Source organism: Daldinia loculata, assembly GCF_022478755.1.
Source record: "Daldinia loculata strain CBS 113971 unplaced genomic scaffold F4817scaffold_3, whole genome shotgun sequence".
In the NCBI taxonomy this organism is placed as follows: Eukaryota; Fungi; Ascomycota; class Sordariomycetes; order Xylariales; family Hypoxylaceae; genus Daldinia; species Daldinia loculata.
Genome location: NW_026054857.1, coordinates 801,972 through 816,385, shown reverse-complemented (window position 1 = coordinate 816,385; position 14,414 = coordinate 801,972). Strand labels below are relative to the sequence as shown.

The window sequence follows — 14,414 nt, the reverse complement described above, 5'->3', positions numbered from 1 at the left end:
CACCATATTCCAAGCCTCATCTCTCCCTTGTAACTAGTATGAGTAGGTGTAGAAAAGTCACATTAGAATATCATATACGCAAAATGCTACAGACTAATCACATTTCTAAGGGGTAAACAGTTCTAAAAGCGGTAGAATCGCCCGCAATCGCCGCCGTAAAATTGGCTGTACTGTAATAAAGAAATCCATGCTTGATAACATGACGGGAATAAATATAGGTAAGCTAGAAGCACGGCCGTTTCAACTCAACACCAATACCCCTCGTTATAGATAGCCATGGTTCAATACGAAATATATGAATAGATACCTTAGACATTGACAGTACCCATCAATGCTCGCCCCTAAAACGCCTATGCGATGTCTCCGAGGGTATTATTTACTATGCGCCGTTAAACCTTCCAAGATCCATCTATAAATAAAAAATGCGTCAAAGCGGCGTAGGAAATATATAACCTAATAAATTCGTTCTCTCGTTATGAAGGGATGATTAATCGAGGTGGTTGCGGTCCCCGACTCGGAGAAGGGGTTCGAGACGGTGGCGGAACGGCTAATTGAGGTTGCGGTAGAAGAGCCGGGTGGATTCCCATCTGCGTGTCTTGAACACCAGGAACCAGTATCTGACCTGCCTCGAATTCCTTCCAATTTTCTCTTTGCTCTGTCTGTTCTCTCGGGGCGACGGGCTCTCGGTCTTCCTGGTCCAGCTCTTGGAATTGATATTCTGTAGACCCCCACACCTGAGAGTTCCGCGACGAGGTTCGGCTCGCTAGGGACTTCCGGATCATCGTAACCCGCTCAATCTCCTCCACTGCTTGCCTGTCCGTCGACCTCATCTTCCGTTTCTTAAAGTCTTTGCCCAGCGGGTCTGCCTGATCCTTTTGGGGGATTCGTTGCCGTTTTCTTGTTAGGTGTAATGTCAGAAATACGATCAGCGATGTTACAACGAGCACTCCGATGACGATTACAGCTATTAACCAAGGCGCCATTGAGTTGCTGGTGTCTCTAGTTTCTGGTGTAGCTGATGTGTGCGCATCGAATGCGTCATTCTCCTCGCGCCGATATAACGGTGGTGCCATGTTGGTTTAGCCAGGAAAGCGGTTTGAGATGACTATCATGGGTTCGTGGCAAGGAAATAAAAATTGAGTTGCGAGCGGTGAGGTGTGGGAATGACGGGAAGGCGTTCTTTTTTACTGTCCCTCTGGAATACGAGAAGAGCCGAATTGGAGGGACGGGAACCTAGACAGATTCTATTATTGGGCCAATCAAGTGATAATTGACATCTGCATACGGTTACACGCTGCATGCTGTGCGCCGCCCACCCGTACGGGACGACGGGGTATCTCGGGATCCCTGTAGTACGAGTGAGGCAATGCAAACGTTGCCCTCGGTGACAATTGTATGCCTTGAGACACTAACTTGGTTGCAAAACGCGGTCGATAGTGAGTACCTAACATACCTAACCTAGGTAGGATGAGCAGCAGGCTCCTCTATGCAAGTATATGTTCGTAGGGAATGCGCCGATCGTAGACCTATTCTGGTGATACTTAGCGCCCGCCTAGCTACTGAGAGCCTTTGGGTAGTATCGGTCGCATTTCAGTCGCATTTCAGTCGCATTTCAGTCGCATTTCAGTCGTAGGCAGTCGAGGCTGAGCAACTCTGCTGATTGGGCCAACATATTCGTCCCTTAAGGGATACATGGTCCTTCGACTAGGCTTATCAATACATGAAGATGTATAATAAGGCCAAACGGTGATGTAGGCATATCCGAATGCTAATGGCGACGATGGTAGGCGAGGCAATTTCTATTAGGCTGATGCGTAGCCTGCGTAAGGTGTCCTTCATGGTAGATATTGCCACTCGCGCGGCGCATGTCACCACATCGAGGCATTGTAGTATCGTAATGTCTTTACTTGTCAGGCTGTCGAGTTACCTAGGCCAACAACCATTATCCCAGGATCTTGCCGTTGGCTACTCGACCGGCTGCCTTAGGTACATGAGGTAATATAAATTATAGTCATTTGAGGCTTGATTTGGCGAATGATACGCCAATAGTGCCAATGCCGTTATTTTGGTAGGTTAACTCTAGATAAAGTGCTTTGCGTTGCACGACAGCTACTCCCAATCATCATTGCACCGCCCATTCCTATATTGCAGGGGTTCTTGTAAAGAGGATCGAGAGTTCTGACAAAAAGTCGGTCGTAGCGAGCGTCGAATCCTTTCCAAGTAACGGCCGACGTTGTTCATGGTGAAGGAAGCTCAGCTTGTTGTTCCTAGGAATCGTAGTCAGCAAATCGTCATGGTCAAATAATAAAGGAGACCATTTATTGTTGGATTGTGGGGTAGAACTTCAATTAATCGGGAATAGCGGCCGTTTCTCGCTGTTTTCAAAGTTCCAACTTGTCAACGCCGACTGCGGGATCCGAACGGCTTGTATACCAATTATTCCGATGCAGATTGATTCCTTCAGTAAATGTCGATCTGCCCTGTATTATTTTGTCTGTCCGCCCCGAGAGGTCTCGGCTAATACAGACATTCTGTGTCTCAAGAATTAATAGCCACCAAATCAGCCATCATGTTCAGTCGCACGGTAGCTCGCGCCAGCCGCGGCACAACGTTTCTTAGAAATCGGTATTCGGTTGACTTAATACGACGGTATTCTGCTGTAAATGACGAGCAATCCTCTCTCCCTTTGGCGGGTTATCGTGTTCTGGATATGACTAGGGTCCTGGCCGGCGTATGTAGTGAAGGATCTGCCCCCAACCTCGGCAATGTGCACGGCCACTTGCTCACTTATCTGTCTGCATAGCCATATTGTACACAAATTCTGGGCGACCTTGGGTATAAACTACATATCACTTTTATGACGTAGGACTGTGTTAAGCTAATATTGTATCGAACGCAAGCGCAGAAGTTATCAAGATTGAGCATCCTACGCGCGGGGATGACACGCGGGCTTGGGGGCCGCCTTATGCCAAATACCGAAACGGGTCCAACGAAGAAGGCCCGGGAGAGTCTGCCTATTTCTTGGGTGTATGTTATATAAATAAATGTTACTACGCATGGCCTTTACTGACTTACATCTAGGTCAATCGCAACAAGAAATCTTTAGGCCTGTCATTCCAACATGCCGAAGGCGTGGAGATCCTACACAAGCTGGCAGCAAAATGTGACATTCTCGTAGAGAACTATCTCCCGGGGACGCTGAAGAAGTATGGGATGGATTTTGAGACGCTTCATAAAATTAATCCAGGCCTCATATACGCCTCGATTACGGGATATGGCCAGACGGGGCCTTACTCTCAGCGAGCCGGTTACGACGTCATGGTCGAAGCGGAATTCGGGCTGATGCATATTACCGGTAACCGAGATGGGCCACCGGTGAAGGTTGGCGTTGCGGTCACTGACTTGACAACGGGACTCTACACTAGCAATAGCATCATGGCTGCCCTGCTCTCCCGGGCAAAGACCGGTCGAGGTCAGCACATCGACGTCGCCCTAAGCGACTGCCAGACCGCGACGCTTGCAAACATTGCCAGCAGTTGCCTCATCAGCGGTAAAAAGGACTCAGGCCGATGGGGCACGGCTCATCGTAAGCTTAGGGCTATAGGAATCCCGCAATTCTTGCTAACAATTTCTTAGCATCGATAGTCCCGTACAAGTCATTCAAAACTAAGGATGGCGATGTCTTATTCGGTGGTGGAAATGACAGGTTATTCGGGATTCTGTGCGATGGTCTTGGCCGGCCGGAATGGAAGACGGATCCAAAGTACAGCATCAATTCGCAGCGGGTAGCAAACCGCGTGGAGCTCGAAGCCGAAATCGAGAAGATCAGCGTCCAGAAGACGACACAAGAATGGTTGGAGATCTTTGAGGGCAAAGGAATGCCGTACGCAGCAGTAAACGACGTTCAGGGGGCGTTGAACCACGAACACACTAAAGCACGAAACATGGTAGTCGAGGTAGAACATGAGCAATGTGGACCGATCAAGTTGGTGAATACGCCGGTAAAATATAGCGAGAGTAGGCCGAGGGTCCGAACCGCGCCGCCGACTTTAGGTCAACATACAGACGAAGTTCTCAAGGATATTCTTGGTTTCGAAGCTGGCGAGGTGGTTGCATTGAGAGCAAAGGGGGCCATTAGATAGGATATGCCAATACTTACTACAGAACTCCAAGAATTTCTTACGAGTTCGAGTGGTAGCCTTCCGTAACAAATACAAGTTAAATCAAAATATCCCTGTCAAGTCTCAGGTACGCGGTAGCTAAAGACATAGATCCCGAACACATAGGTACGGAAGAGGTTTAAGACTAAGAACTCATGTTCGTCTTAAAGGAAGTACCTACCTATACGTATAATGGATTTAAAGCATATAGGAACAGTTCATGTATTAAAGCATAATAATTAAAAGGCTAAAGTCAATCGATTAACCTTAAAGTGGCCTGACAACGCTGACAGCCGTGATGACTCTGGCAGGAGCTTCCGGGAAATCATACCATCACGTGAATATCACGTGCACAAGCCTCCACCTATGAATTTCATTCTTTCATGACCAATTTACCATCTTTGCACCTTTTGATTAAGACAGTTGGAAATTGAATACAAATGCTACTACCCTGGGCTTTTGCAGGAATTCAATTTCTTACGTCTCGATGCGGTTTTGTGGTAGACGATACCCGCCAACTTCACCTGTCTATATCAACTGTCGACCACTAATGCGCCGACGCGACGGTAGTGTTCGCATGCCGTTGTATTCTTTAATGTATGTAACCGAGTAAAAGTAGGGGGTAAATAATGGATTCGGAAAAGGATAAGGTCGGCGATGCTGTCGCAATACCGGCAGCGCCGGCAGCTACCAAAGAGATGACACCGTCGCAACCTCTAGAGCCGGTGCAGCCGCCTGCCCCTAAAGCACCAAGCCCGGCTCCAAGCACTACTAGTTCGACCGGCCGTCCGCCTTACATGCCGCAATTCTCAGCAGCAACGCAGATGATCCTCAAGAGAATAAATTCCAAGCCTGGAAGTCTGTCTTCAGCGCTCTCATCTGCCTCCTCAACGTTCCCTAGGAATAGCATTAAGGATTCCACTTTCGAGGATACCAAGAGACGTCTTGTTAAAACTATGAACACTTCTCTAACGATGCCTATGCCGACTATTACTCCCAAGCACGCTTCCTCTTCTTCCACTACGAAGAAGCCATCTGCAGGCACTACTATGCGCATGCCTATGAACGACGCCTTTCAGCTTAGGACGCCGGCACTAGCCAAGTACGGGTCTACAACCAAGGAGGCATCTCGGGGCCAAAAAGCACCAGCCCAAAAATCTAAGGGGAAATCGCAACGCGGAACTAAGCGCAAACGCGGTAAGGACGACCATGACGATGTAGATACGTCCTCAAGCCTAAGCGAGCTATCCGACGACGAAAGCCCTACCAGCACCATTGCCGTCACTACTACTACCAAGGAGAATCAAGCCATGCCTACTATGACGAAGTCTGGCCGCCAGGTGCAGAAGCCGACGCAGTACAACCCCTCGCAGCAGTCAGCCCGCGATGCCGCCACCCAAAAGCGCAAGAACTACGGCAAGCGTACGGCAGAGCAGGCCCTGTGCAAAGTGTGTACTCGAGGACTGAGCGTCCCCGCTAACCAGATCGTCTTCTGCGATGGCTGCAACCTTTGCTGGCACCAGATGTGCCACGAACCATACATCGACGACGAATTCGTTAGCAACGAGTCGCGCTCCTGGTTCTGCGGTCGCTGCATGGCCAAGCGCGAGAGACATCTTGCCCGTAAGAAGAATATTGATGGCTTTAAAGGAGCAAGCTGGTCCAACAAGACCAACGAACAGGTAGGCTCTAGTTCTAATTCTATCAAACCCATCTGTGCACATATATATTTTTTTTCTTCCTGGAGAAATACTAACGCCATCCTAGAAACGAACATATCTCTCTGGTGTACCTCACGCGCAGCTCGTCAACCTCATCATGTACAGCACGGAGCTGCATCCAGACTTGCCTATCTTCCCTCAGGAGACTAAACGCGGCGCTGCTCAAGTGGGGCGACCATCTCAGGAGAGTCTACGGGTCAAAGCGGAGTCCAACATTAACGTCGGCCCAACCCACTACTCTAGCAAAGTGTCGACACCTGACTCACAATCCGTGAACGTAAAGACAAGCGTTAATAAGGGTACTACTACCGCCGAGAACCAAGACCAAGCAGCCAGAGAGGATTCCGCAGATTCCGTGCCCCCTGCCTGGCCCAAAGTCGGACGTGGTTGTCTAGCGGGTTTAGAGATTGACGAAGACGATCTGCGCGACGACAACGATTACGAAGCCTTCAGCGTTACGACCTACGACACTAAGGGTAAGAAGATCACGGAGAACGGCATGGCAGTCTGAGTTAGCAGCAACAACTCAGATCCAAAGATGAAGCAAAAGAGACGATCGGACTTTTATAGAGTTCATCTCTAAACTCAACAGCAGTCCCACCTACGGACCAATTATGGGGAATGTGTCTCGCTCGAGCATAGGTAGGAAGCCACCGCGTTATAATTGTGTGTATATAGATGGTCGATGATTGCGGTAGCACCAGGTATACGATTGCCCTTTGGATCTGTCAGCCTTAAGAGAAGGCGGATTCGGTCAATGCTACCTAAGTATTATGTATAAAGGTTAGCATCCCTCATTGCAGTGTCTATAGTTATAGCTACCCAACCATAGCTAGTACATACCGTGCCAGCTGATTCAGTCTGGTTTAATAACTTGATAATGATGATTCGTTCCTAATCCAAAAGATTTATGTCTGGTGAAAGGGCAAGCTTTGGGTGCATGGCTGCTCAACCCCTTTTCCTCGGCTCTGTTGATGTAAAGTGGAGTAAAGATAAAAGTAAAGCACTGAGTGAGCATGGAACATAATCAGCGCGTTTATTGTTTGATGATGAAGAAAAAAGGAAAGGGGAAAATCTGGAAAGAATAATAACTTTGAGATGCAAAAAGTACGACCACCACGGGACTCGAACCCGCAATCTTCACCATGTTCCAGGGTAACACCGGAAAGTGACGCGATACCATTTCGCCAGGCAGCCCATTCAATCAAAACGTGATTGAGGGGAAGGTGGATTGTTGTTATCGCCGATGCTAGATTGACCTAAGTAGCAAGTGGTGGCCGCTAAGTTCTTCCCCGATGTACAATGTCTCATTTTTATTGGACGTACATATGCCGAGAATCTAAATGCACTGGGATATCTTGATAACTTGAACTCAACAGCTGGAAGTTTTCGACGGTATTATCTATATATAAAAGGTTAATAAAACTGGTTTAAAAAGTAAAAAAAAATACACCCAAATATGAAGATCAAGATATGGTTAAGTGGATATGGCCAAAGGAGCTGCCGAGTAAAGTTCTTTATACACTAGGCTAATGTGTAGGACATGTGTATACCTTCTTACGATATTTATTACTATTATTCTAGTCTTTCGGTATAAAGTGATCTTGATTTAAGTCTAATCTAGAAGAGTCGACTTCGTTATACGCTAAGCGATTAATCAGAGATGCGGATCACCAGACTGGATGATTTTATCTTGGGTGAGTGGTACTTTTTATTACTAACAGTTGATGGTAGCGGGTGTTTACTCAAAGGGTTCTTCGTGAATGTTTTCGTGTCTAAAGATATAGTCTCACTTCATGTCTATATCTGATATTCGACGATTCACTATCAAAGCTAGATATCTATAGTGATATTCTTACAGACCTATAATCTTTCGCTGCCTAACAGGATTGATAGATAGTTGAAGTTACAAGAGGAATATGATAATCAATATTATCTATTAGTTAAAATGGTTACGCTTGGAGATCTGGTGTAGATGGCCATATTTATTGAGATTCTATTTCATTCTGGTAGGGTAACTTCTCTACTACCCTACAGGAATAAAGGAACCAGTATAAGCGAAGTATATTTCATCAGACATGCATGTAAATGCCAATTCAGGTAGCAGCATTATAGACGTCTTTCTAATTCCTTTTAGCGGCGCTCTGGTCATATGGCCGCAACATGGCACTGCATTGTATCGGGCATTGATGCAAGTATCAGAGCATATAGGTTGTTCCTAGGTTGACTATTGCCTGGCAACAAGTTATGACACGTTCAGTCCATTGCTGAGGTATGAACGACTTCCCTAAGGGACGACATAAAGCAGACCTATAAAACGCAATCCTCCCGCTGCTTTTCTCTTACGCTAATATTAACCACATCAATATCATACCTACCAAGACCCCAAAAACGATACCATACAACATACCATGGCTCCATTCAGCTTTAACGAACTAGACTCGGATACACGACGTATTATCTGGAAACGTGCATTACTCCAGGCGTCGGCGGAGCGTATAGTACTAATCGACAACCAGACTATCGACAACCAGACTACCTACGAAGACTCTCCCTATAATTCCCTTCGAGTCCTACCCTTCAGATCTCTTGTTTCACCGATCATGGCTGTAAATCAGGAGAGTCGATCCTATGCTCTCGATTTCTATGATTTGGTGCTGCCCGTGTTCTTACTACCAAAACTTCCCAACAATGACCTCTTTCGTGACATCGAAGAACAGCATAGAATTTTACATGATACTGAAGATCCCGATGCTCCTTGGTGTGCCGACTACGAGAAGGGACGCGTATACTCAAGTCTCCGACATGATATCTTTCTCTCGGGTTTCCGACTCACTGCTATAGACATTTCAGACCCTTTAAATCTGGCATGGTACCTGTCACCGAGTTCTCCCTATTATATGAGGGCTATTCGAGATCGGGTCAGTCTTCGAGTTAAGCACTTCACACAATCTATATATAATGAACAACACCAGCATATACAAAAAGCACTGTCAGTCTGGGTACTAGCAGCCTGGTCTGATAACCCCTACTGCGACCTCTCCGATTCCCGTCCCCTGTCCAGCGAATCGGGGTTATTTAGCATGGAACAGAAGCACCTTTACTGGGAAACACAAGTATGCCCATTTGCCACAAGGTACTTCTATTGGCCTGACGTGACGTGGAGGGATATAGATAGCCTAATGCTACACCTCTTCGAGCGAGGCCCCGGTGAACCATTGAAACCCCCGTACCAACTGAAGGAACTAATATCTATCAAGCTGAGAGAAGGCGTCACTTACAAGAACAAGTTAAGATGGCTAGGCATGAGTGAATACCTGATCGACCCCTCTCAAGAAAAGGAAGAAGAGCAACATCGCCCTTGTCGCGACCAGAACTCCATCGACAACGGCTACGCCTGGAAAAAAATGGATTTGTTGGTCAAGGAGATGGCGGACTGGATAAATCGAGCGAATCTGAGATCGCCATGATTCCATATCATAACCGGCGCGAGAATGATGCCGGGTGGCGAAAGGGGATATTTTCTCTTAGATACCAGGCTGTGCTAAGAAGCTTGAGATATCGCGTATTCTTCAGTGGGAAGAAAGCACCTATTACCTTGTATAGGAAGCAACAATACGTGCCCTAGACACTGTACAAATCAATAAACATGATGCTATTTCCCAAGGAAATTTAAATAAGTCGTGATAGTCCGAGATGATAGGGATTTAATCTCGGATATGTTTGGCTCTCGAAGGTAAGTAGAGTGGTCGGGTATAGAACACACCTGTTCCCTTGTCACGTCTATTGATCCGAATCGCCCGAATAACCTACGTGACTAGCACAGCTAACGAGAAAATACGACAAGGCGTCTCGTCACATACTTTTTTCTTTTCGTTTTGGAAGTTCTTCCAGAACCTCCCCACGCCACTCTCGTGTAGCAAGACCACAAAACACTATCTACTGCTTTTCTTTCCGTTCCCAGAGATCTTATGCCTTCATTGCTAACTAATCTCTAAGCAAAAGCTCTAGTCCATAAACAATGCAGTTTTATGCAGCCTTACTCGTGTCTCCTTGTCCTGCCGAGAATACGATGCAATGCATTACTACCTCTAAGACTTTCCGCCCTGACGTTTCAGTATTAGATGGCAAGGGATATCGTGACTAGTGTATGTAGTTCGGTGGATCCTTTCAGAAATACTATTGCGCAAATACGGTCACTTCCGGCCACTTATCATGGGCGGCTGCCTTGAAAGAATCTGCTTCGCCACTGCGCCACTGCTTTAGAATGGCTAGAACTTCTTCCGCGTGCTCGTGCTGGACGTCTTTCAGGTTGAGCACTCCCGCGAGATCTTGCTCGGTCTTCTTTTTGTCTTCCCCTATGAGCCTCTCTGTCTTGACAGCGGAGATGACGTGAGGTGGGCTATTCTTATGTTTCTCTTGGAAGCTGGCGTTATATTTCTTCAGATCTGCTGTAGCGTCTAAAAGAGTGAATCCGGTCTTCAACACTTCAGCTACTTTAGGGGGTAATGATTCGAGCTTTGAGTTTAGAGCTTGGCGGAATCTCACAACTTGCTCGTGAACTGTGGGATGGTCCGCATCGAGGGCCAACGCAGCATTCAGGCATCGAAGAGCAAGGAGATATTTTTCTAAGAGATGTTAGCATATAGAACGTGTAAAAAAGGTAGGGGAAAATGTGTTTATAGAATTACCTCTCCTGACGAAGACCTCGAAGCCGGCGATTTGCCCATCGATGTACTTCGGACTGAATTGAAGTATAGGCGCGAGGAACTTCGTAGCCTCGGCCAATGGTTCGGTAGTAGCTGCGAGCTTAAGACCGTTAGGGTCGTCGTCCTTTTTAACGGGCTCTGCTGTCGCTCCCTTTGACTTGTTAGGATCTTGCTTGGCGGCCCGCTCAGCTGCTTCTCGCTCTGCTTTTTGTGCCTCCTTCTTAGCTTTCTTAGCTGCCTTTTTCCTCTCGGCAGCTTCGTCTCCGTTGGCACCGTCGGGCCCGTTCACGCCATTCGTTGCCTGGCTACGGTCGTGAATACTCACGTAGATGGCTATAGCTCCGAGGGCGGCGCGAGTGTAGAATGGATGTTCGCGGAGATGGTCTTCCCACCTGATCATATCTACATATGCACGAATCTGCCCCTTCCTCAAAGAAAAGCTATGGAAATCAAACTGATCTTCTTGCCACACATCAAAGATGTTATAGACAGCGTGGAACCTCTTCAGGGCCAATCCTATGTTCCCATTGCGCACCCACGCCTCTCCGTCTTCTGTTAGGTACCACACGCTTTGCATATCCAACAGATCGTTTAGAGGACCGCCTGGCGAATCGTTCCTTGTGAAGAGACCCATCGTCTTGAGTGCAGTTTCGTTCTCATCATTCCGCAGTTGGTATTTCGCCGCTTTCGTGTTTATGTACCGGTCTTTCAGGTCGAGTTTGCGAGCTTCTTCCATAGTCTCAGAAGCCTTTCGAGTATTGCCGTAGTGCTTCCATATCCTGGCCTTTGTCATATGGAACTCGACGTTCTTGGGTAATAACTCGATTCCCTTATTGACGTACTCAACTGCTTTTTCGAGATCGCGGCTTAGATGATAGTTGTAGTGTTGGGCAAGGTAATATAATGCGGCCGGTTCTCCATTAAGCGAGTCCCCATCTGCCGGTGCACTTCCATCCGAAGATGCTCGTTTTGAGTCGAGATATTCATGCGCTAGTGACCCAAGAGTATCTCTCTTGGACTGGTCGGCGTAGAGGTGCTTGAGGTTTGCGAACGTTGAAGGAACTCCCTTATCTAACATCAGAGATAAATATCCGCGGGCCGCTTCCCGGAAGTCGTCGCCTAAAATTGTTATGAGCTTTTGGTCTACCAAGGATTTATACAATTGACGTGACTAACCGACAAGGAAGTCTAGGGGTAACCGCTTGGCAGCGCCGCAACGCGGATTTTTCTCGGCGTATTCGTCGTAAATCGCCTTTTGGGCAGCACCATCAGCACCAATACCTAAGACCTCTACAAGCTTAGAGTAGTATTCGGGATGCTCCGGGTTGCGATCGAGTAGGGCGCGGTAGGCATCGGCTGCCTCCTCCTTCTTGCCAAGTTTTGCTAGATATTCTGCACGAAGCTCTAATATGGCTAGGCGATCGAGGTTGCTCTTCGAAATGGACTCTAGGTGGTCTAAAGCTTTCTGATAGTCTTGCATCTCGCCTATAATAGAATTCTTATACATGACAGCCTCTGAATTTTCGTAATCCGTCTTAGACGGCTGGACTTTCAAAGAATCCTCGTAGGTCGTCAGTACCTTTTCGGCCTGAGAAAGATTACCAGCTAGGTGATGGGCAACTGCAAGCGCCGTCCAGTTCTGCCTTAGTTGAGGCCTAGCCTGGAGCATGGCAGTTCTACTTTGAATGTATCCTTGATAGTCGCGCATTTGAATCTGAAGGAAGGCGAGATCTCTTTGGATCTGATGGGACTCGGGTTCTAACTTCAAAGCAAACTTATAGGCCTTGATAGCCTCCTCAAAGTTCTTCTGGTGACGATACAATAGCCCGTAGACGTGCCAGCATATGTGCGACTTCATATCGGCCGTGAGAGCTTCCTTTCCTAATGCAAATGCCTCTTCGGTCTTCCCCTGTTGATTGATGATCAAAGCCTTCATTGCCATTGTGTCTCCATGTTTAGGGTTCTTCTTAAGAATCTGCTCAGCAGCCTTCAAACCCCTCTTGTACTGCTTGTCCTCATAATTGCGAATGACTTGTCGAAAGAGAGAGTTCTCTTTCGAGCTAAGAGGTTGAGGCATGGTCGGTGTTAATACGTAGCTCCCCCGCCGTCAAACCCTCTGTTGGAAGAGATAGGCTTTCTCAGGAGTGTCGTTCAAGAGTGACGCTCGGGAGTGTAAGATACCCCCCTGCTTAGCTGTCCAATGTGACTCGTGCGCAACGAGCAGATTCGCCGAATGCAGCTGGTGCAATAAATCGTATTTCGTCGCTACTCCGGGCAAGGAACGAATAATCGAAAATGAAGTCCTATTTGCTAATCCAGGACGTTGTATACCAGTCGTAGGTATAAACTCGGGCGTGGGATTGTGTATTGTCGCCGACTTGTAAATGGGGAAATATTGAAGCTCGGAGCTTTGCGACTACTTTAGTAGCAGCAAGCACCACACAGAAGTGGGATGTCTTACCTAATCATTTAGGCACTATCGAGAAAATTTAGAGCTATTATTTTACCGATAATCACCCGAACGAGATATTCAGTTAAGCGATTATATACTTACAAAGTGATCTAAAAGCCGTTGTCTTGAGGATACATTTGAACAGACTTGTCTATGCACCAAGTATATTATTAAGTTAAACTATTATCTAGCTTTCTCAAGTCTGTGAATGCAAACTACCTCTAGATAATTGAGTCGGTTTTGAAATTACTATTTCATATAGTAAACAACAAAAGGTTAGTATACTGTATCTGGTATGGTAAATAGTATTACATTTAGTGGTGAGATTTATAAAGACCTAGGTACCTACGTAGGCATATGCAGCATTATATAGTTATTTAATCTAGTTAATATAACATCGATTCGTACTGCTTGAATTGGTTCCAATTACGGGCTGCGGCGCTCTCTTCCCATTCTCCAGCTGTTCAGAGCCTGTTCCGCGTCCTGGAAGCTATCACCGCAGCGCTCCCGCACTAAACCCCACGTTCGAGAACGGACAATATTTTCGACGCTTCTCTCTTGCCTTAGCAGGTTGGCTAGCATTTCCGTGCGAGGCTCTCGGGGGAAATACCGCCCGGAATATGGGTCTAATCTCTCGTCGACCACCCGCTCATGATTCCTCTCGGTCTCGGCTTCCCGTAGAGCTACTTCGGGATCATCTGGATCTGGATTGGTGGCGACGTAGGCGCAGTAAGTCAAAACATCAGACCTTGCTTGCCAGGAGGGGAATAAGACCTTGTCCTTGAATGCCTGACATGCCCGTGGATCGATAGGTTGACTGGAAGCTTGAGGGATCCGGACAGAGGTCGAGGAGGGATCAAACCCCGACTGAGAAGGCGTTACGAGAGCATTGAGATTTTGGGTTATCGAGTCGTCTATCGCACTACGAGATATTCGGAGGAAGTCTTGAGAGATGTAAGCGCTTGCGCTCAGAAGATATTTATCAAGAGGAAGGGCGTACCTCTAAGGGCTGCGGACGAGAAACAGAATTGAGGCGTTAAATTGGGATGGGCGGAAGGCGCGGTCATGATATCGCGAGAAGGATTTGAAGAATCGCTGATCGCATCGGCGGCATCCGTCGTAGGAGCCGGTCTTCGAGACCAAAGTATTCCAGCCACGATGAAAAATGAATATATTACTACGTCAAAGGGATATTATTAGTATTTTATTAGGTTAACGGATGTAACTTAAAAGTCGTCTCCAAACTCTTCTCTTTTGATAGTAGGTAAGAAAAACTATAAGGAAACTCGGTAGGTCTAAAATGATGACGAAACTCATAGATGATAGCGGGCCAATAGCGTAATATCCCGAGATTCCCGAGATAGTAATATGC

General features: G+C 47.0%; 6 protein-coding genes and 1 non-coding gene across 7 annotated transcripts; 3 read left to right on the top strand and 4 right to left on the bottom strand.

Moving 5' to 3' along the window:
• Nucleotides 1-295: 295 nt before the first annotated feature.
• Nucleotides 296-1,419, bottom strand: F4817DRAFT_135221 (uncharacterized protein). Its single transcript, XM_049297801.1, has one exon. The coding sequence runs from the start codon at nt 1,071-1,073 to the stop codon at nt 474-476; it is 600 nt and encodes a 199-aa protein (XP_049163308.1). The 5' UTR covers nt 1,074-1,419; the 3' UTR covers nt 296-473.
• An 865-nt stretch (nt 1,420-2,284) lies between these two features.
• Nucleotides 2,285-4,371, top strand: F4817DRAFT_135218 (CoA-transferase family III). Its single transcript, XM_049297800.1, has 5 exons — nt 2,285-2,731; nt 2,804-2,835; nt 2,901-3,027; nt 3,082-3,586; nt 3,637-4,371. Exons 1-5 carry the CDS (start codon nt 2,570-2,572, stop codon nt 4,140-4,142), a joined length of 1,332 nt encoding a protein of 443 aa, XP_049163307.1. The 5' UTR covers nt 2,285-2,569; the 3' UTR covers nt 4,143-4,371.
• A 185-nt stretch (nt 4,372-4,556) lies between these two features.
• Nucleotides 4,557-6,826, top strand: F4817DRAFT_324940 (uncharacterized protein). The gene is made up of 2 exons (XM_049301702.1): nt 4,557-5,842; nt 5,928-6,826. Exons 1-2 carry the CDS (start codon nt 4,790-4,792, stop codon nt 6,390-6,392), a joined length of 1,518 nt encoding a protein of 505 aa, XP_049163306.1. The 5' UTR covers nt 4,557-4,789; the 3' UTR covers nt 6,393-6,826.
• A 165-nt stretch (nt 6,827-6,991) lies between these two features.
• Nucleotides 6,992-7,078, bottom strand: F4817DRAFT_t11. The gene has a single exon. It is a non-coding gene; the product is annotated as a tRNA-Arg (tRNA).
• Nucleotides 7,079-8,292: 1,214 nt separating this feature from the next.
• F4817DRAFT_365876 (uncharacterized protein) lies at nt 8,293-9,351 on the top strand (the record flags this gene model as incomplete). The annotated part of the gene is made up of 1 exon (XM_049306923.1): nt 8,293-9,351. One exon carries the CDS (start codon nt 8,293-8,295, stop codon nt 9,349-9,351), a length of 1,059 nt encoding a protein of 352 aa, XP_049163305.1.
• A 269-nt stretch (nt 9,352-9,620) lies between these two features.
• Nucleotides 9,621-13,058, bottom strand: F4817DRAFT_135176 (N-terminal acetyltransferase A, auxiliary subunit). The gene is made up of 3 exons (XM_049297799.1): nt 11,767-13,058; nt 10,573-11,709; nt 9,621-10,509 (listed from the first exon to the last, which is right to left on the bottom strand). The coding sequence occupies exons 1-3, from the start codon at nt 12,665-12,667 to the stop codon at nt 10,061-10,063; spliced, it is 2,487 nt and encodes an 828-aa protein (XP_049163304.1). The 5' UTR covers nt 12,668-13,058; the 3' UTR covers nt 9,621-10,060.
• A 134-nt stretch (nt 13,059-13,192) lies between these two features.
• F4817DRAFT_324935 (putative caffeine-induced death protein Cid2) lies at nt 13,193-14,355 on the bottom strand. Its single transcript, XM_049301701.1, has 2 exons — nt 14,043-14,355; nt 13,193-13,986 (listed from the first exon to the last, which is right to left on the bottom strand). Exons 1-2 carry the CDS (start codon nt 14,107-14,109, stop codon nt 13,469-13,471), a joined length of 585 nt encoding a protein of 194 aa, XP_049163303.1. The 5' UTR covers nt 14,110-14,355; the 3' UTR covers nt 13,193-13,468.
• Between the last annotated feature and the right edge of the window lie 59 nt (nt 14,356-14,414).